The sequence below is a fragment of the Nerophis ophidion genome, linkage group LG29, assembly GCF_033978795.1.
Source record: "Nerophis ophidion isolate RoL-2023_Sa linkage group LG29, RoL_Noph_v1.0, whole genome shotgun sequence".
Lineage (NCBI taxonomy): Eukaryota > Metazoa > Chordata > Actinopteri > Syngnathiformes > Syngnathidae > Nerophis > Nerophis ophidion.
The window spans coordinates 21,408,882-21,429,538 of NC_084639.1; the positions used below are offsets into that span (position 1 = coordinate 21,408,882).

The 20,657-nt window shown below is 42.3% G+C and overlaps 1 protein-coding gene across 4 annotated transcripts in view; it reads right to left on the reverse strand.

Moving 5' to 3' along the window:
- fstl5 (follistatin-like 5) overlaps nt 1-20,657 on the reverse strand; it is a 465,215-nt gene that overhangs the window by 116,104 nt on the left and 328,454 nt on the right. For all 4 annotated transcript variants that reach the window (XM_061891749.1, XM_061891746.1, XM_061891747.1 and 1 more), the window contains exon 9: nt 915-1,076. In XM_061891749.1, coding sequence (XP_061747733.1) covers nt 915-1,076 — 162 coding nt within the window. The remainder of the gene's footprint in view (nt 1-914; nt 1,077-20,657) is intronic.

Consider the following 20,657-nt stretch of genomic DNA (forward strand, 5'->3'; position numbering starts at 1 on the left):
ATGTTAATGTTAGCATGTGAACAGCTAACATACCTGTAAGATGGAAACAAAATCCACGATAATTAGGCTAAAAATAACAAATTTGATCAAATGCTATCATAAAATGTCAGTACGCTCGGTTGGTAGAGCAGCCGTGCCAGGAACTTGAGGGTTCCAGGTTCAATCCCCGCTTCCGCCATCCGAGTCACTGCCTTTGTGTGTCAAGTGAACACGATGCAGGACTGCTTGTATCTCACATGATATCACACACAAGTAAACGCTCTGCAGGACTGCTTGTTTCGCACATGATATCGCACACAAGTAAATACGCTACAGGACTGCTTGTATTGCACATATTACACACAAGTCAACACTCTGCAGGACTGGTTGTATCGCACATGATATCACACACACAAGTAACTGCTCTGCAGGACTGCTTGTATCGCACATGATATGACACAAGTAAACACGCTGCAGGACTGCTTGTATCGCACATGATATCACAAGTAAACGCTCTGCAGGACTGCTTGTATCTCACATGATATCACACACAAGTAAACGCGCTGCAGGACTGCTTGTATCTCACATGATATCACACACAAGTAAACGCTCTGCGGGACTGCTTGTATCTCACATGATATCACACAAGTAAACCCGCTGCAGGACTGCTTGTATCTCACATGATATCACACACAGGTAAACACGCTACAAGACTGCTTGTATCTCACATGATATCACATACAGGTAAACACGCTGCAAGACTGCTTGTATCTCACATGATATCACACACAGGTAAACTCGCTACATGACTGCTTATATCACACATGATATCACACACAAGTAAACAATCTGCAGGACTGCTTGTATCGCACATGGTATCGCACACAAGTAAACTGCTGTGAAGTAAGCATGAGTGAAAGAGTAGAAGAGTGCACCTTGCAGGCTGAGCTGCTTGGACAGCTTGGGTGTGATGTCCATGCCGTTCTTCAGCCAGGCCAGCAGGGGGCGTGGGATGCCCTCAGCGTGGCAGCGCAGGCTGGCGGTGACGCCCGGCTCCCTGGCTTGGCTCTCTGGGTACACCCGGATGACGGGGGGCACTGAGGGGACACAGAAAATAAGTTTTAAAACAACCACACAACAAACACTTATTTTCACATCAAGAAATTGATCCAATTATTATTATTCTCTCATTGTATAAAAATGTCCTTACATGTCATTTTATGCATTTGAAAATGTGGAAATGTTCCCAAAAATATGAGAAATTCTGGTCCTTTATCTACAATTTATAGTAGTGGTGGAAAGACCCCCCCACCCCAACATTTTAGTGGCATGCTTTTATTTTGAAGGCCTGATGAGGCCAGGTTGAGTTTACATCAGTGTGGACCGAGTGTTGCCGAGAGTACCAGAGAGGATATAGTTAGCTAGTTTGTTATTTAAAACTTTCAGTAAATGTCCAAAATGGTTTTAGGAACAAGTGATTAGAATTTTGGGTGTGATCTGGACTATTTCTACTATAACACCCGAAATTTGTGAAGTAGTCGCGTTGTGCAAATGGTAAATAAAAAGAGAATACAATATTCAATTGAATAGACTGCAAAGACAAGATATTTAATAGCATTTTTACCACTGTGTTACATGGCCTTTTCTTTTAACAACACACAGTAAAAGGTTTGGGAACTGAGGAAACATTTTCGAAGTGGAATTATTTCCCAGTCTCGCTTGATGTACAGCTTAAGTTGGTCAACAGTCTCCCTTCTGCTATTTTAGGCTTCATATTGCACCACACATTTTCAATGGGAGACAGGTCTGGACTACAGGCAGGCCAGTCTAGTACACGCACTCTTTTACTATGCTGTTGTAATATGTGGCTTGGCATTGTCTCGCTCAAATAAGCAGGGGCATCCATAATAACGTTGCTTGGATGGCAACATATGTTGGTCCAAAACCTGTATGTACCTTTCAGCATTAAGTGTAAGTTACCCATGCCTTGGGCACTAATACACCTCCATACCATCAAAGATGCTGTTTTTTTAACTTTGCGCCTAGAACAGTCCGAATGTTTTTTTTCCAACTGGAGGACATGACGTCCACAACTTCCAAAAACAGTTTGAAATGTGGACTGGTCAGACCACAGAACACTTTTCCACTTTGCATCAGTCCATTTTAGGTTAGCTCGGGCCCAGCGAAGCCGGCGGCGATTCTGGGTGTTGTTGATAAATGGCTTTGGCTTTGCGTAGTAGAGTTTTAACTTGCACTTACATATGTAGCAACCAGCTGTAGTTTTCTGAAGTGTTCCTGAGCCCATGTGGTGATATCCTTTTGCTTTGCGTAGTAGAGTTTTAACTAGCACTTACATATGTAGCAACCAACTGTAGTTTTCTGAAGTGTTCCTGAGCCCATGTGGTGATATCCTTTACATACTTTACATATATCAGTATATATCATACTTTACATATATCAGTATATAAGGATATCAGTATCCTTTACATACTGATATCCTTTACATACGGTCGTTCTTTGGGCAAAATGTTGCATATACTGTATTATTTTTTACAGACCGCTTTCAAGCCGCTTTTGGACCATCTCTTCAAGATGGTCCGAATGTTTTGTGTCCGAATGTTTTTTTTTCCACTGGAGGACATGATGTCCACAACTTCCAAAAACAGTTTGAAATGTGGACTGGTCAGACCACAGAACACTTTTCCACTTTGCATCAGTCCATTTTAGGTTAGCTCGGGCCCAGCGAAGCCGGCGGCGATTCTGGGTGTTGTTGATAAATGGCTTTGGCTTTGCGTAGTAGAGTTTTAACTTGCACTTACATATGTAGCAACCAGCTGTAGTTTTCTGAAGTGTTCCTGAGCCCATGTGGTGATATCCTTTTGCTTTGCGTAGTAGAGTTTTAACTAGCACTTACATATGTAGCAACCAACTGTAGTTTTCTGAAGTGTTCCTGAGCCCATGTGGTGATATCCTTTACATACTTTACATATATCAGTATATATCATACTTTACATATATCAGTATATAAGGATATCAGTATCCTTTACATACTGATATCCTTTACATACGGTCGTTCTTTGGGCAAAATGTTGCATATACTGTATTATTTTTTACAGACCGCTTTCAAGCCGCTTTTGGACCATCTCTTCAAGATGGTCCGAATGTTTTGTGTCCGAATGTTTTTTTTTCCACTGGAGGACATGATGTCCACAACTTCCAAAAACAGTTTGAAATGTGGACTGGTCAGACCACAGAACACTTTTCCACTTTGCATCAGTCCATTTTAGGTTAGCTCGGGCCCAGCGAAGCCGGCGGCGATTCTGGGTGTTGTTGATAAATGGCTTTGGCTTTGCGTAGTAGAGTTTTAACTTGCACTTACATATATAGCAACCAACTGTAGTTTTCTGAAGTGTTCCTGAGCCCATGTGGTGATATCCTTTTGCTTTGCGTAGTAGAGTTTTAACTAGCACTTACATATGTAGCAACCAACTGTAGTTTTCTGAAGTGTTCCTGAGCCCATGTGGTGATATCCTTTACATACTTTACATATATCAGTATATATCATACTTTACATACTGTATATCAGTATATAAGGATATCAGTATCCTTTACATACTGATATCCTTTACATACGGTCGTTCTTTGGGCAAAATGTTGCATATACTGTATTATTTTTTACAGACCGCTTTCAAGCCGCTTTTGGACCATCTCTTCAAGATGGTCCGAATGTTTTGTGTCCGAATGTTTTTTTTTCCACTGGAGGACATGATGTCCACAACTTCCAAAAACAGTTTGAAATGTGGACTGGTCAGACCACAGAACACTTTTCCACTTTGCATCAGTCCATTTTAGGTTAGCTCGGGCCCAGCGAAGCCGGCGGCGATTCTGGGTGTTGTTGATAAATGGCTTTGGCTTTGCGTAGTAGAGTTTTAACTTGCACTTACATATATAGCAACCAACTGTAGTTTTCTGAAGTGTTCCTGAGCCCATGTGGTGATATCCTTTACACACTGATGTGGCTTTTTGATGCATTACCGCCTGAGGGATCCAAGGTCTGTAATATCATGGCTTACGTGCAGTGATTTCTCCGGATTCTCTGAACTTTTTGATGATATTACGGAGCGTAGATGGTGAAATGCCTGAATTCCTTGCAATAGCTGGTTGAGAAATGTTGTTCGTAAACAATTTGCTCAGAAATTTGTTGACAAAGTGGTGACCCTCGCCCCATTCTTGTTTGTGAATGACTGAGCATTTCACGGAAGCTCCACCTGCTTATTAGTGATTCCCAGAACCCAAAAAAAGTCTGCTCTGGAATGTTCTAGTGGTAACTGTTAGATTCTACCTCAGTAGACGCACTTAAAACTCATTTTACACTCTAACCTTTAAATAGACACCCTTTTTAGACCAGTTGATCTGCCATCTCTTTTCTGCTCTTCCCCCCTCTCCTGCGTGGAGAGGTTATCAGGTGACCACGGATGATGCGCTAGCTGTTCTCATGTTTCCCATTGGGTTGAATTTGTTCTTGTCCCTCTGTGGGATCTGAGCCGAGGATGCGGGTGTGGCTTGTGCAGTCCTTTGAGACAATTGTGATTAAGGGCTATATAAATAAACTTTGATTGATTGATTGAACTGATCCAAGTCCTGTGATGTCAAGTTGAGAGTACAAAAGCCAGAATGATTGAACATCAATATGATCAAAAAGAGCACAAGTTGCGGTGGATGTTGGAACATCAATAATCCCTTGCACAAATCAAACATAAATACGCGAGAGAACCATTAGGAGCTCATTGATTTTTTTCCCTTACCTCCTATTGATTTTATGTAACCTTTTTGTCAGCGAGCAGACAAGGCTTTGACAAAAAGTAAAGGGTCGTACAAGCTGACTTGACACATTTTTTGCACGCGACACAGCTGCAGTTTCACGTCTTTGCCCCCATGGCAAGAAAACACAAACAACCAAGTAGCGGCAGATAAAACAATAACAGATCAAATAATGACGATGATGATAATAATATGTATTTATGTATTTGGTACGCACATGTCTTGCTAATCCTGCAGCATGGAATAATCATGTATATATATTATAACACAATTTTAGTATGCTTAAAGTCAGTGGATATAATGATTAGCTATTGTGCTCAAACTGGACTTTTTCTATCTGTGCAAGGACAAAAATGTCTTGTCTAAGGGGTGGCCTCAGCCGCAGATGTTATCTTTGTTTTAGCCCGCTAACAGCCAAGGAGAAGAAGGACCTCAACGTAGATAAGACGACAGCACGCAGACAAAGCACAGACAACAAGGACCTCAACCCAGATAAGACGACAGCACGCAGACGAAGCAGAGACAAGGCGAAATCACAAGGCCCCAGCATATATTGTGCGTACTGTACCTGCTTTGCATAATATATGTGACCACTCCTTTTCGAGGCAGCGTCAGTGACGTTGATTGGGGAACTGCTGAATAAATAGAGAGACGCAGGATCTGAACCTTAGAGCGTAGGACGAGACTGTGACTAAGTGTGCAGCTCCATGGGTTCTCCTCATGAGCTAAATTGAACTCAGTCTCTGCATGGTTCCTTGCAATTTGTCTTAAAGTCAGTGGCTATAGTTATTAGCTATTGTACTCAAGCTGGACTTTTTCTATCTGTGCAAGGACAAAAAACGTCTTGTCTGAGGGGTGGCCTCAGCCGCAGATGTTATCTTTGTTTTAGCCCGCTAACAGCCAAGGAGAAGGACTTCAACGCAGATAAGACGACAGCACGCAGACAAAGCACAGAAAACAAGGACCTCAACGCAGATAAGACGACAGCACGCAGACGAAGCAGAGACAAGGCGAAATCACAAAGCCCCAGCACATATTGTGCGTACTGTACCTGCTTTGCATAATACATGTGATCACTCCTTTTCGAGACAGCCTCAGTGACGTTGACTGGGGAACTGCTGAATAAATCAGAGAGACGCAAGAGCTGAACCTTAGAGCGTAGGGCGAGACTGTTACTAAGTGTGCAGCTCCATGGGTTCTCCTCATGAGCTAAATTGAACTCAGTCTCTGCATGGTTCCTTGCAATTTGTCTTAAAGTCAGTGGCTATAGTTATTAGCTATTGCGCTCAAGCTGGACTTTTTCTATCTGTGCAAGGACAAAAACGTCTTGTCTGAGGGGTGGCCTCAGCCGCAGATGTTATCTTTGTTTTAGCCTGTTAACAGACAATGACAAGAAGAACCTCAACGCAGATAAGACAACAGCACACAGACGAAGCAGAGACAAGGCGGAATTACAAAGCCCCAGCATAACCCGTCACGTATTGTGTGTACTGGACATGCTTGCATACTATATTAAACCACTCCTTTTCGAGGCGGCCTTAGTGATCTTGACTGTGGAACTCCTGAATAAATAGAGGGACACGGGAGCTGAATCTTAGAGCATAGGACGAGACTGTTACTAAGTGTGCAGCTCCATGGGTTCTCCTCATGAGCTAAATTGAATTCAGTCTCTGCATGGTTCCTTGCAATTTGTCTTAAAGTCAGTGGCTATAGTTATTAGCTATTGTACTCAAGCTGGACTTTTTCTATCTGTGCAAGGACAAAAAACGTCTTGTCTGAGGGGTGGCCTCAGCCGCAGATGTTATCTTTGTTTTAGCCCGCTAACAGCCAAGGAGAAGGACTTCAACGCAGATAAGACGACAGCACGCAGACAAAGCACAGAAAACAAGGACCTCAACGCAGATAAGACGACAGCACGCAGACGAAGCAGAGACAAGGCGAAATCACAAAGCCCCAGCACATATTGTGCGTACTGTACCTGCTTTGCATAATACATGTGATCACTCCTTTTCGAGACAGCCTCAGTGACGTTGACTGGGGAACTGCTGAATAAATCAGAGAGACGCAAGAGCTGAACCTTAGAGCGTAGGGCGAGACTGTTACTAAGTGTGCAGCTCCATGGGTTCTCCTCATGAGCTGAATTGAACTCAGTCTCTGCATGGTTCCTTGCAATTTGTCTTAAAGTCAGTGGCTATAGTTATTAGCTATTGCGCTCAAGCTGGACTTTTTCTATCTGTGCAAGGACAAAAACGTCTTGTCTGAGGGGTGGCCTCAGCCGCAGATGTTATCTTTGTTTTAGCCTGTTAACAGACAATGACAAGAAGAACCTCAACGCAGATAAGACAACAGCACACAGACGAAGCAGAGACAAGGCGGAATTACAAAGCCCCAGCATAACCCGTCACGTATTGTGTGTACTGGACATGCTTGCATACTATATTAAACCACTCCTTTTCGAGGCGGCCTTAGTGATCTTGACTGTGGAACTCCTGAATAAATAGAGGGACACGGGAGCTGAATCTTAGAGCATAGGACGAGACTGTTACTAAGTGTGCAGCTCCATGGGTTCTCCTCATGAGCTAAATTGAATTCAGTCTCTGCATGGTTCCTTGCAATTTGTCTTAAAGTCAGTGGCTATAGTTATTAGCTATTGTGCTCAAGCTGGACTTTTTCTATCCGTGCAAGGACAAAAACGTCTTGTCTGAGGGGTGGCCTCAGCCGCAGATGTTATCTTTGTTTTAGCCTGTTAACAGCCAATGACAAGAAGAACCTCAACGCAGATAAGACAACAGCACACAGACGAAGCAGAGACAAGGCGGAATTACAAAGCCCCAGCACAACCCGTCACGTATTGTGCGTACTGGACATGCTTGCATACTATATTAAACCACTCCTTTTCGAGGCTGCCTTAGTGATCTTGACTGTGGAACTCCTGAATAAATAGAGGGACACGGGAGCTGAATCTTAGAGCATAGGACGAGACTGTTACTTAGTGTGCAGCTCCATGGGTTCTCCTCATGAGCTAAATTGAATTCAGTCTCTGCATGGTTCCTTGCAATTTGTCTTAAAGTCAGTGGCTATAGTTATTAGCTATTGTGCTCAAGCTGGACTTTTTCTATCTGTGCAAGGACAAAAACGTCTTGTCTGAGGGGTGGCCTCAGCCGCAGATGTTATCTTTGTTTTAGCCTGCTAACAGCCAAGGACAAGAAAGACCTCAATACAGATATGACAACAGCATGCAGACAAGGCAGAGACAAGGCGGAATTACAAAGCCCCAGCACAACCCGTCACGTATTGTGCACTCGACATGCTTGCATACTATATTAAACCACTCCTTTTCGAGGCGACCTAAGTGATGTTGACTGTGGAACTCCTGAATAAATAAAGGGACACGGGAGCTGAACCTTAGAGCATAGGACGAGACTGTGACTAAGTGTGCAGCTCCATGGGTTCTCCTCATGAGCTAAATTGAACTCAGTCTCTGCATGGTTCCTTGCAATTTGTCTTAAAGTCAGTGGCTATAGTTATTAGCTATTGTGCTCAAGCTGGACTTTTTTCTATCCGTGCAAGGACAAAAAACGTCTTGTCTGAGGGGTGGCCTCAGCCGCAGGTGTTATCTTTGTTTTAGCCCGCTAACAGCCAAGGACAAGAAGGACCTCAACGCATATAAGACGACAACACGCAGACAAAGCACAGACAACAAGGACTTCAACGCAGATAAGACGACAGCATGCGGACAAGGCAGAGACAAGGCGAAATCACAAGGCCCCAGCACATATTGTGCGTACTGTACCTGCTTTGCATAATACATGTGATCACTCCTTTTTGAGGCAGCATCAGTGACGTTGACTGGGGAACTGCTGAATAAATAGAGGGACACGGGAGCCGAACCTTAGAGCATAGGACTAGACTGTTACTAAGTGTGCAGCTCCATGGGTTCTCCTCATGAGCTAAATTGAACTCAGTCTCTGCATGGTTCCTTGCAATTGCAATTTCCTTGTAATTTGCAATTTCCTTGCAATTTGTCTTAAAGTCAGTGGCTATAGTTATTAGCTATAAATGTTTATATCTTTTTGATCGTATTGATGTTCAATCATGCTGTCTTTTTTAAAGTCAGTGGCTATAGTTTAGCTATTGTGCTCAAACTGTACTTATTCTATCTGTGCAAGGACAAAAACGTCTTGTCTGAGGGGTGGCCTCATATTTTTTAGCCCGCTAAAAGCCAACGACAAGAAAGACCTCAACGTAGATAAGACGACAGCACGCAGACAAAGCAGAGACAACAAGGACCTCAACCCAGATAAGACGACAGCATGCAGACAAGGCAGAGACAAGGCGAAATCACAAGGCCCCAGCACATATTGTGCGTACTGTACCTGCTTTGCATAATATATGTGACCACTCTTTTTCGAGGCAGCCTCAGTGACGTTGACTGGGGAACTGCTGAATAAATAGAGGGACACGGAAGCCGAACCTTAGAGCATAAGACGAGACTGTGACTAAGTGTGCAGCTCCATGGGTTCTCCTCATGAGCTAAATTGAATTCAGTCTCTTCATGGTTCCTTGCCTATTGTCTGTCTAATAGATGTCATCAGTGTTTGAACCGGACACCCTTCAGTTGGGACTAAGCTTTCAACCGGAAGTAGAAGTGCCATTCCGGCATCCAGCCGTCAATAGCGTATATAGTACTTGTACGGATTCTTCATTCATTGCTATACCATACAAGTCCTTTGTAAGTTTTACAATATGACTAAAACTCTTTATACTTATTAAACAGACCCATGTGTGATGTCTGTCCGAGGGTTTTCATGCATGTATGTAAAAACTGTAAAATTCCATTCCGTTTTGAGGTGGTCTGTCATAACGTTTTAGAACTCTATGGGACATTTTGACTTTTGGTATTAGTGTTTCTGAAAAAAAGGGACCCAAACACATACTGCATAGCAGATTTTTGCAGCTAAATGTGTATACACATACAGATTGGCCCCCCAGACATTTTTTTCTCTCAATGTGGCCCCCGAGTCAAAATGCTTCAAGCTGTCGGCGGGACTTCTTAGGCCTAAAACCCAGATCCGTACAAGGGGTGTCCATAGAACCACTGCGGGCAGACTGCGACACCGCAGTGGTGACAGCCCCCTCATGCTGAGCTCCAGCCGCTCGTCAATCACTCAGCAAGGCTGCCGTCTGCAGCAACCTCTTCCACACACACACACACACACACACACACACACACACATATACACACACACACACACACACGTATTTTTTACCTTATTGAGACCTGCGAAAAATGCCTAATCCTTAGAACCACCCTTTCTAGATATATCTACATATTTGTATTTACAACATTAATACTATATACATGCTACGCAAATACAAAAAAGCATGTTATGAAAAATGAGTAGAAATTTCACAAGAAAAATAACACAATTTTACAAGAGAAACGTATAATTTTGGCAGTATTATAATAAAAGTCGTCATTTCACATGTCAAGATTTGACAAGAAAAACTGAACATTTGTGCAATATTAGGATAAAAGTTGGAACGTTACTCAATAACAGTCGCAATTTTCCAAGAAAAGCTTCAAATTTGGGCAATTTCACTCGAAAAAAGTCACAATTTTATAAGAAAACGTTAAAGTCTCGGCTACTTTATAATAATAGATATCAGAATTTTACTCGGCAACACACTGAAAAAAGTAATAATTTTACTCAAAAAATGTCAGTATTTTACAACAACAACAAAAAACATTGGCACTATTGTGATAAGTCGGAATTTTATCAAACAAATGTCACCATTTTACATAAAAAAATAATTTTACAAGAAAATATTGCATTACAGAAACAGAAATAATATGTGAAGTTGTTCCAAATTTTATAAGAACGTCGACATGTGAGAAAAACACTGCTTTTAGTTAATTTAATTTTTTTGTTTCTAATTGTTTTCCAATATTCATTATTTACTTCAAGTTATTACCGTATCTTTCTATATACATGTTTTTGTTTTTGTTTTTAATTAATTTTGGCCAAATGGGGCACATTTCAATTTCTTACACACACACTTGTTATTTCATATGTTGGCCAAAGGGGGGGGCACTTCAACTTTTTTTTACACACACTTATTTCATATGTTGAGCATAGGGGGAGCACTTCGAATCGTCACACACACTCGTTATTACATATGTTGTCCAGAGGGGGAGCACTTCAAATTCTTACACACTTGTTATTTCATACGTTGGCCAGAGGGGGAGCATTTCGAATGGTCACACACACGTGTTACTTCATATGTTGACCAGAGGGGGACCACTTCGAATTGTCACTTGTTTTTACATATGTTGGCCAGAGGGGGAGCACTTCAAAGTTTTACACACTTATTTCATATGTTGACCAGAGGGGGAGCACTTCGAATTATCACACACTTGTTTTTACATATGTTGGCCAGAGGGGGAGCACTTCAAAGTTTTACACACTTGTTATTTCATATGTTGACCAGAAGGGGAGCACTTCAAATTCTCACACACACTTTACTTAAATAAGTAAACATTGATTGATTGATTGACACTTATTACATATATATTGTATTGCCCATAGGGCGAGCACTTCAAATTCTTACACACACTTGTTATTTCATATGTTGACCAGAGTGGGAGCACTTCGAATTGTCACACACGTATTACATATGTTGACCAGAGAGGGAGCACTGCAAATTCATACACACCCTTGTTGTTTCCTATGTTGACCAGAGGGGGAGCACTTGAAATGTTTACACACACTTGTTATTTCATATGTTGGGCAGAGAAGAAGTTTTTCAAATCTCTTACACACACTTATTTCATACATTGACCGGAGGGGGCGCCCTTCGAATCGTCACACACACTTATTTTTACACAAACTTGTTATTTCATATGTTGACCAAAGGGGGAAGCACTCTTTTTTTTTTTACATATGTTGACCAGAGACGGAGTACTTCGAACCGTCACACACACTTATTATATATCTTGGACAGAGGGGGAGCACTCCAAAGTTTTACACACTTGTTATTTCATATGTTGGCCAGAGGGGGAGCACTTAAAATGTTTACACACACTTATTTTATATGTTGAGCAGAGGGGGAGTTTTTCAAATTTCTTACACACACTTATTTCATACGTTGACCAGAGAAGGCGCACTTCGAATTGTCACACACACTTATTACATATGTTGACCAAAGGGGGAAGCACTCTTTTTTTTTTACACACATTTTTTGTTTCATATGTTGACCAAAAATGGAGCAATTCGAATTGTCATACACACTTATTATATATCTTGGACAGAGGGGGGGGGGCACTTCAAATTCTTACATACACTTGTTATTTCATATGTTGAGCAGAGGGACACCACTTCAAATTCTTACATACACTTATTTCATATGTTGGCCAGAGGGGGCGCACTTCAAATTCTTACACACACTTGTTATTTCATATGTTGGGCAGAGGGGGAGTTTTTCAAATTTCTTACACACACTTATTTCATACGTTGACCAGAGAAGGCGCACTTCGAATTGTCACACACACTTATTACATATGTTGGCCAGAAGAGGAGCACTTCAAATTCTTACACAAACTTGTTATTTCATATGTTGACCAAAGGGGGAACACTCACATTTTTTTTTTTACACACATTTTTTGTTTTATATGTTGACCAGAGACGGAGCACTTCGAATTGTCATACACACTTATTATATATCTTGGACAGAGGGGGAGCACTTGAATTCTTATACACACTTATTTCATATGTTGAGCAGAGGGGGACCACTTCAAATTGTCCCACACACTTGTTATTTCATATGTTGACCAGAAGGGGACCACTTCAAATTGTCACACACACACTTGTTATTTCATATGTTAACTACAAGGGGAGTACTTTTAAAACAGACAGTAATTTTGAAAAATCCCTTCTTTTTGGGACCACCCCCATTTTGATAGATTTCACCAGCAGGGGTGCCAATGAGACATTTTCTAATAGATGCAATGTTATCGGGACCATGATTTATGTCATCACTTGTTCACACCTCCTCATATAGAAGCTACTTTTTTTTCCCTTCGGCATGTCTCGAGAAGGGTAGAGATACAAGAAACACACACACACACACACACACACACACACACACACACACACACAGCGGGCTGTTTTGCTCTCCGACTGTGAAATTCCACCAAAGTGCAGCGAGACACTTCAATCACGTGGAGCTGGAGGCGCTTACTAAAAAGCAGAGGTCGCCACTGCTGTCTTTGAGCAGACCAGATACCTCACACAAAAGGTACGCAGCCCGCCTAAATGCAAACACACACACAAACACACACACACACACACATCCTTACACGCTGAGACTAAAATGCGGATGCAAACATCTTCTCAGCGGTGTTTCTCACACCAGAGTTCCCACCTCCCACCAAGATGAGAAAGCAGTCGCTTCTCCCCTCAGAGCAGGTGAAAAGCCAATAAAGTGTGAAGAAAAGAGCTTTTTAGAAAAAAATCATGAAAGTTTGGCGCAGCTAATTTCTTCCAACTGTTATAACATCTCATATCACGCAAAAATACTTCTTTGTATCGGGCGGAAATTCAAAGAAGCGGTTATTTCAAGGCAGATTGGAATAGGAGGTCCACAACACCCGGCTCGGGACAAGGCAAATAATGTGAGAAACGAAGAATTTAAATGTGGCTGTGGAGGGGGGCGAGGCCTGCGGTCCTGCAGCGACAGGTGCCTAGATGGCCCAGGTGGGCCTGGTTGTCTAATCACCTGTCGCTCCGTATAAGCAGAAGCTTGGAGCGAGAGCAAGACTGACAGCCACAAACAGACAATTGCTGGGAAGCAACGGAGAGACTTCATTGGCAAAATGAAACCGTATTGGGACGGCGTGGCGCAGTGGGAGAGTAGCCGTGCGCAACCCGAGGGTCCCTGGTTCAATCCCCACCTAGTGCCAACCTCGTCACGTCCGTTGTGTTCTGAGCAAGACACTTCACCCTTGCTCCTGATGGGTGCTGGTTAGCGCCTTGCATGGCAGCTCCCTCCATCAGTGTGTGAATGTGTGTGTGAATGGGTAAATGTGGAAGTAGTGTCAAAGCGCTTTGAGTACCTTGAAGGTAGAAAAGCGCTATACAAGTACAAGCCATTTATCATTTATTTATTGTGAACCTGAACCGATCGGTGCTTGGTGGTGCAAAGAACCCCCTGGAAGGCAATCTCCACAGTGTCTTTTGGATTTTTTTTTTTTTTCAAATAACGGGCGGCCAAGACTGTAGCTCTTGGTTGCTTTGTTGAGTCTGCTCCAGTCTCTGGCCATTGTCCCCCTAACCCCAGCAGACATGTATCTGTTTTTGTTGTTGTTGTTTTACTTTTGTATCTGTGTGTAGAAGTGGCTGGTTGTGTTCTTTGATGTTTCCCGCTTACACAGGTGTGCTATGACTATGAGTTTTTTTTCCTTTGGCCTCAGTCTGGACCCCCTCTCCAGGGGGCCAGGGTTGGACTGAGCATTTTTTTTTCTCTCCCGCCTCCCCTGCCTCTACCTGTTTTCACCTTTTTTGTAAGGTGCACCGGAAGTTGGTATACCCGTCAGCGATCCTGTTCTGGCTCCCTGTAATGTTTGTCTTGAATGGGATTGTGCTGAAAATCTTAATTTCCCTTAGGGGATGATAAAAGTATTTCGGATTCTGATTCTAAAATAGGCACACAAAGGTTATCAATCTATAAAAGCACACCTAAAATGGTGCATGCGTGTTGCTAAAACTAGTGATGTTTTGATCAGGGTTTTTTCGCTGCACATTCCGATAGTGATCATCCATGAGTTAGATCAATTGATACCAATCCCGATCACATGTATTAACTGTACATTATAGCGCTATTGACAGTGTAGCGATATCAACACAATATTACATTTGGTCCATATTTTATTTTATAACATACGAATGTTTGGGGAAAACAAAGTCAATAATACCCGATGACTAGGGGTGTAACAGTACGTGTATTTGTATTGGACCGTTTCGGTGCGGAGGAGTACCGAACGAGTTCCACACGAACATATGAAGTAGCCGCCTATGCTAAAGTCTTAACAAGCTGCTCCGCTCCGTTGTGCCTCTGTCTCCTGCACAGCAGCCAGCATTGTCCCGCCCACAAAACCATCTGATTGGTTACAACAGTAGCGATAACAAGCCAATCAGCAGTGCGTATTCGGAGCGCATCTAGTCAGCGCTTCAGCGTCGAGTAGATAGGCGTTTAGCAGGGGAGCAATGGACTCTTCCCAAATTATATTAAACACTTCCGAGTCAACTACTTTCTAAACATCACTACGAGCCCGTTGACATTCTAGAAACACAGTGCTGGTTTGAGGTGAAGGCTAGTTAGATTTTAGCGTAACCTTAGCTCATTTTGCAGAGTGTGTGTTACGGACAGTGAAGTGAAGTGAATTATATTTATATAGCGCTTTTCTCTAGTGACTCAAAGCGCTTTACATAGTGAAACCCAATATCTAAGTTACATTTTAAACCGGTGTGGGTGGCACTGGGAGCAGGTGGGTAACGCGTCTTACCCAAGGACACAACGGCAGTGACTAGGATGGCAGAAGCGGGAATCGAACCTGCAACCCTAAAGTTGCTGGCACGGCCACTCTACCAACCGAACAGTGTTGATTGAGGTGTGTTGAAGCAGCAAAAAAGGACATTATGTTAAATGAAGAGTTTCTGTCTCTGATAGTGTATATAATAATGTAAGTGCATCATAAAGCCTACATGAACTCCTATTGCTATTGTACTATGTTTCATACTATAGTTACATTAATCATTAGTAATGTAGCAGCCTAGTTTTGAATGGCAGGGTCCCTGCTATCACATGTTGATACAAATATAACATTTACATAATAAAAAATCAACTACAGGCTTGAAACTGTTTAATGTTGCACTTTTTATTCGTAGAAGAAATTTTGTGTCATTTTATTTCATTCAAGCAACCACTTGAGGCAGTTTAATGTGGATTAACATGGGCAGAATTATTTCCTAATGTTAAAAGGATCTAGCCATTGTTTAAAAAATTGGTAAATAAATAACCAAAAAATGTATATTTTGTTGTTTTCTTACTGTACCGAAAATGAACCGAACCGTGACCTCTAAACCATGGGTATCAAACTCTGGCCCCGTTCAATTTCATTTGGCCCTTGAGGCAATATCAAATTAACATTAGAGCTGGCCCGCCGGTAACACCACATTCACCGCTAATACTCATACTTGCCAACCCTCCCGATTTTCCCGGGAGACTCCCAAAAATTAGTGCCCTTCCCGAAAATCTACCTGGGCAACCATTCTCCCAATTTCCACCGGGACAACAATATTGGGAGCATGCCTTAAAGGCACTGTCCTCTACAACATGCCGTCACGTCCTCTTTTCCTCCAAATAAACAGCGTGCTGGCCAAGTCACATAATATAAGCGGCTTTCACACACACATACTTGGTCAACAGCCATACAGGTCACACTGAGGGTGGGCGTATAAACAACTTTAACATTCTTACAAATATGCGCCACACGGTGAACCCACACCAAACAAGAATGACAAAACACATTTCGGGAGAACACCCGCACCGTAACACAACAGAACAAATACCCAGAACCCTTTGCAGCACGTACTCTTCCAGAAGGCTACAATATACACCCCCCCGCTACCACCAAACCCGGCCCACCTCATTTTTATTTTATTTTCGAATTTATTAGCCTGTGGAAAAAGTTAATGATATTTACCTCAGAAGGCTGCAAATAGACAAGAGCCATTAATTTTTTTAATAACATTTTATTATTCGAAAGTAGATTTTGCACCATTACGTTTTATAAGCTCTGCCTGTTCCATGGGAGGAGGCCACGAGTACCCGGAGGGAACCCACGCAGTCACGGGGAGAACATGCAAACTCCACACAGAAAGACCCCTAGCCCGGGATTGAGCCAGGATTACTCCGGACCTTCGTATTGTGAGGCAGATGCACTAACCCCTGTTCCTATTTAAACCTTGCTTTTTCAATATTCATTGCAAGACTTGTTTGGGTCCCTATTAAAAGGTTAATTTGTTCAACCTTGGCCCGCGGCTTTGTTCGGTTTTAGATTTTGGCCCACTCTGTATTTGAGTTCGACACCCCTGATTTAAACCGAGGTATGTACCGAAACAAAATTTTTGCTTACCGTTACACCCCTACCAATGACTGAACTAAACTTAAAACTACTATCTACTAGGGATAGTAGAATGAATTAATTTTCTAATGTATTTTGATTCTTATTTGGAACGACTTTTAATCGATATATATATATATATATATATATATATATATATACATATATATATATATATATATATATATATATATATATATATGTATGTACATATACACACACATACATATACACACAAATTATCTTACCTTTGTTGTATAGGTGGCAACACAATAATAATGTAATATAAAATATACAATCAATAATCAATGAATGTAATTTGTAAAACTAGAGTTTGAGGCTGTAAACATTGGACGGCCTTGCTTCAAAGCAGGGGTGTCGAATTCAAATACAAAGTGGGCCAAAATTTAAAACTGAACAAAGCCGCGGGCCAAGGTTGAACAAATTAACCTTTTAATAGGGACCCAAACAAGTTTTGCAATGAATATTGAACAAGCAAGGCTTAAATAGGGCAGCACGGTGGTTCAGGGGTTAGTGCATCTGCCTCACAATACGAAGGTCCTGAGTAATCCTGGGTTCAATCCCGGGCTCGGGATCTTTCTGTGTGGAGTTTGCATGTTCTCCCCGTGACTGCGTGGGTTCCCTCCGAGTACTCGGGCTTATATAACGTAAAATCAACTTTAAAAAAAACGAAAAAACATCAGTGGTATATTAAATACAATTTAATTAATTAAAAACATTACTATTTTCTATTTGCAGCCTTCTAAAGTAAATATCAACATTAAGTTTTTTCCACAGGCTAATAAATTCGAAAATAAAATAAAAATTAGGTGGGCGGGGTATGGTGGTGGTGAGGGGGGGGTGGATATTGTAGTGTTCCGGAAGAGTTAGTGCTGCAAGGGGTTCTGTGTATTTGTTCTGTTGTGTTTATGTTGTGTTACGGTGCGGCTGTTCTCCCGAAATGTGTTTTGTCATTCTTGTTTGGTGTGGGTTCACAGCGTGGCGCATATTTGTCACAATGTTAAAGTTGTTTATACGCCCACCCTCAGTGAGACCTGTATGGCTGTTGACCAAGTATGCGTGGCATTCGAATATGTGTGTGTGGAAGCCGCATTTATTATGTTTATATGGAGGAAAAGAGGACGTGAGGACATGTAGAGGACGCTAAAGGCAGTGCCTATAAGGCACGCTCCCAATATTGTTGTCCGCGTGTAATTCGGGAGAATGGTTGCCCAGGGAGATTTCAAGGAAGGGCACTAAACTTCGGGAGTCTCCCGGGAAAATCAGGAGTGTTGGCAAGTATGAGTATTAGCGGTGAATGTGGTGTTTCCGGCGGGCCAGCTCTAATGTTAATTTGATATTGCCTCAAGGGCCAAATGAAATTAAACGGCGGGCCAAATTTGGACCGCGGGCCAGAGTTTGACACCCATGGTTTAAAGGCCAACACATGACAGACTAGCAGCATGAAGACAGCCTGCAGCTTGCAGAGTGTTTATGTCATCATCACTGGCTGTTGTCGTGATGATGCTCGCATCTGTGCCGCCGCTGATTAAACATCCAGCCTCTCCATCTGCGACCAAATAGATACGGACACACTTTGCACTGGAGATGTATTGCCGCCGGGATTTAACTGACATTGTAGGAAAAAACAAGAAAAAAGCCTGATTTTGAGTATATATATATATGACATCCCCTGTTTTGTTGTTGTCATATCACTGTTATGCTAGCGGCGTGTATAAAATAGTCAGGATTTGTCATGGATACAAAGGATTCGGGGTATTTGTGGTGTTGCGTTTATGTTGTGTTACTGGGAGGATGTTCTGCCGAAATGTGTTTGTCAATCTTGTTTGGTGTGGCTTCACAGCGTGGCGCATGTTACTAAGAGTGTTATAATTGTTTATATCACAACCATTAGTGTACTCTGTGTCACCCGGTATGCCTTGCAGTCGTGCGCGTGTTGCCACGGAAGCCACACATAACATGTTGCTGGACTGACAAACGGTTCGGACATGTTGTTGAAGGCGACAAAGCCTAGGGCAGGGGTGCCCACACTTTTTCTGCACGTGAGCTACTTTTCAATTGACCAACTCGAGGGGATCTACCTCATTTATATATATCATTTATATTTATTTATTTATGAAAGAGACATTTTTGTAAACAAGTCAAATGTGTTTAATGATAATACAAGCATGTGTAACACAAATAGATGTCTTTCTTTCACGAAGACAAGAATATAAGTTGGTGTATTACCTGATTCTGATGACTTGCATTGATTGGAATCAGACAGTAATGATGATAACGCCCACATTTTCAAATGGAGGAGAAAAAAAGTTGTCCTTTCTGTACAATACCACATGAAAGTGGTTGGTTTTTGGCATCTAATTCATCCAGCTTCCATACACTTTACAAGAAAAACATTGGAGGCAAATTCCGTAGCTTGCTTGATTGACATTCACGGCACCCGAGGGTCTTGTGAGATGACGCTGGCTGCTGCCAGTTCATTATTGTGAAAAAATGACAGAGAGGAAGGTGAGAAACAATTTTTATTTCAACAGCCTCTCGCGCCGTCCCTTCCGTCAAAACTCTAAAGGCCGACTGCACATTTCCTATCTTCACAATAAAAGCCCTGCTTCATGCTGCCTGCGCTAACAAAATAAGAGTCTCGGAAAGCTGGCGTGCACAAGTGATGTGCACGCCAGCTTTCTGAGGGATCGCTTGTGCACGCCAGTTTTCCGAGACTCTGTATTTAGTTAGCGCAGGCAGCATGAAGCAGGGCTTTTATTGTGAAGATAGGAAATGTGCAGTCAGCCTTTAGAGTTTTGACGGAAGGTACGGCGCGAGAGTCTGTTGAAATAAAAAGTGTTTCTCGCCTTCCTCTCGGTCATATTTTAATAATAGTGATCTTGCAGCAGCCAGCGTCATCTCACAAGACCCTCCGGTACCGTGAATGTCATTTAAGTGACGTCTTGGTGAAGATTGATGATCACTAATTTTTAGGTCTATTTTTTTTTTTAAAAGCCTGGCTGGAGATCGACTGACACACCACCCGCGGTCGACTGGTAGCTCGCGATCGACGTAATGGGCACCCCTGGCCTATGGCTTCATAACACGCTCTAATACTTATCAGGGTGACTGCCGGCAGTCATTCTAGAGAACATTAGTGTCTCATTGTCTTCTTCGCTTTGTGACACGGGTCTTAAATGGCTCTTTGAATGGTAAAGGATTGGTTATGATTATTATCACCGTATCGTTGACATTCAAAGTGTATTACGATGTGCAATGCTGTTTTTAAATGAGCCTAAGTCCTGAACTATAGAAAGTATTTCAATTAGAGATGTCCGATAATCTCCCGTCCAAAGGCAAAACCCAGTAACTCCATTTTGGTCAAAACTGAGCTGATAATAATTTCGGAGTTCCTAGGTGATATGCTTTACATTAGTGTATGTGATATTGTAATTTGTTCCGTAAGTAAGCGGTTACGCGCGTGGCAGGACCTAGCAACTACCACATAACCAATCGGAGCTTCTTTGTCCGGCAAAGGGGGGGGGGGGGGGGGTGTTCTGCTACTGGGGTGGACAAAATAGTCAGGAATTGTCATGGATACAAAGGATTCTGGGTATTTGTGGTGTTGCGCTTATGTTGTGTTACTGGGAGGATGTTCTCCCGAAATGTG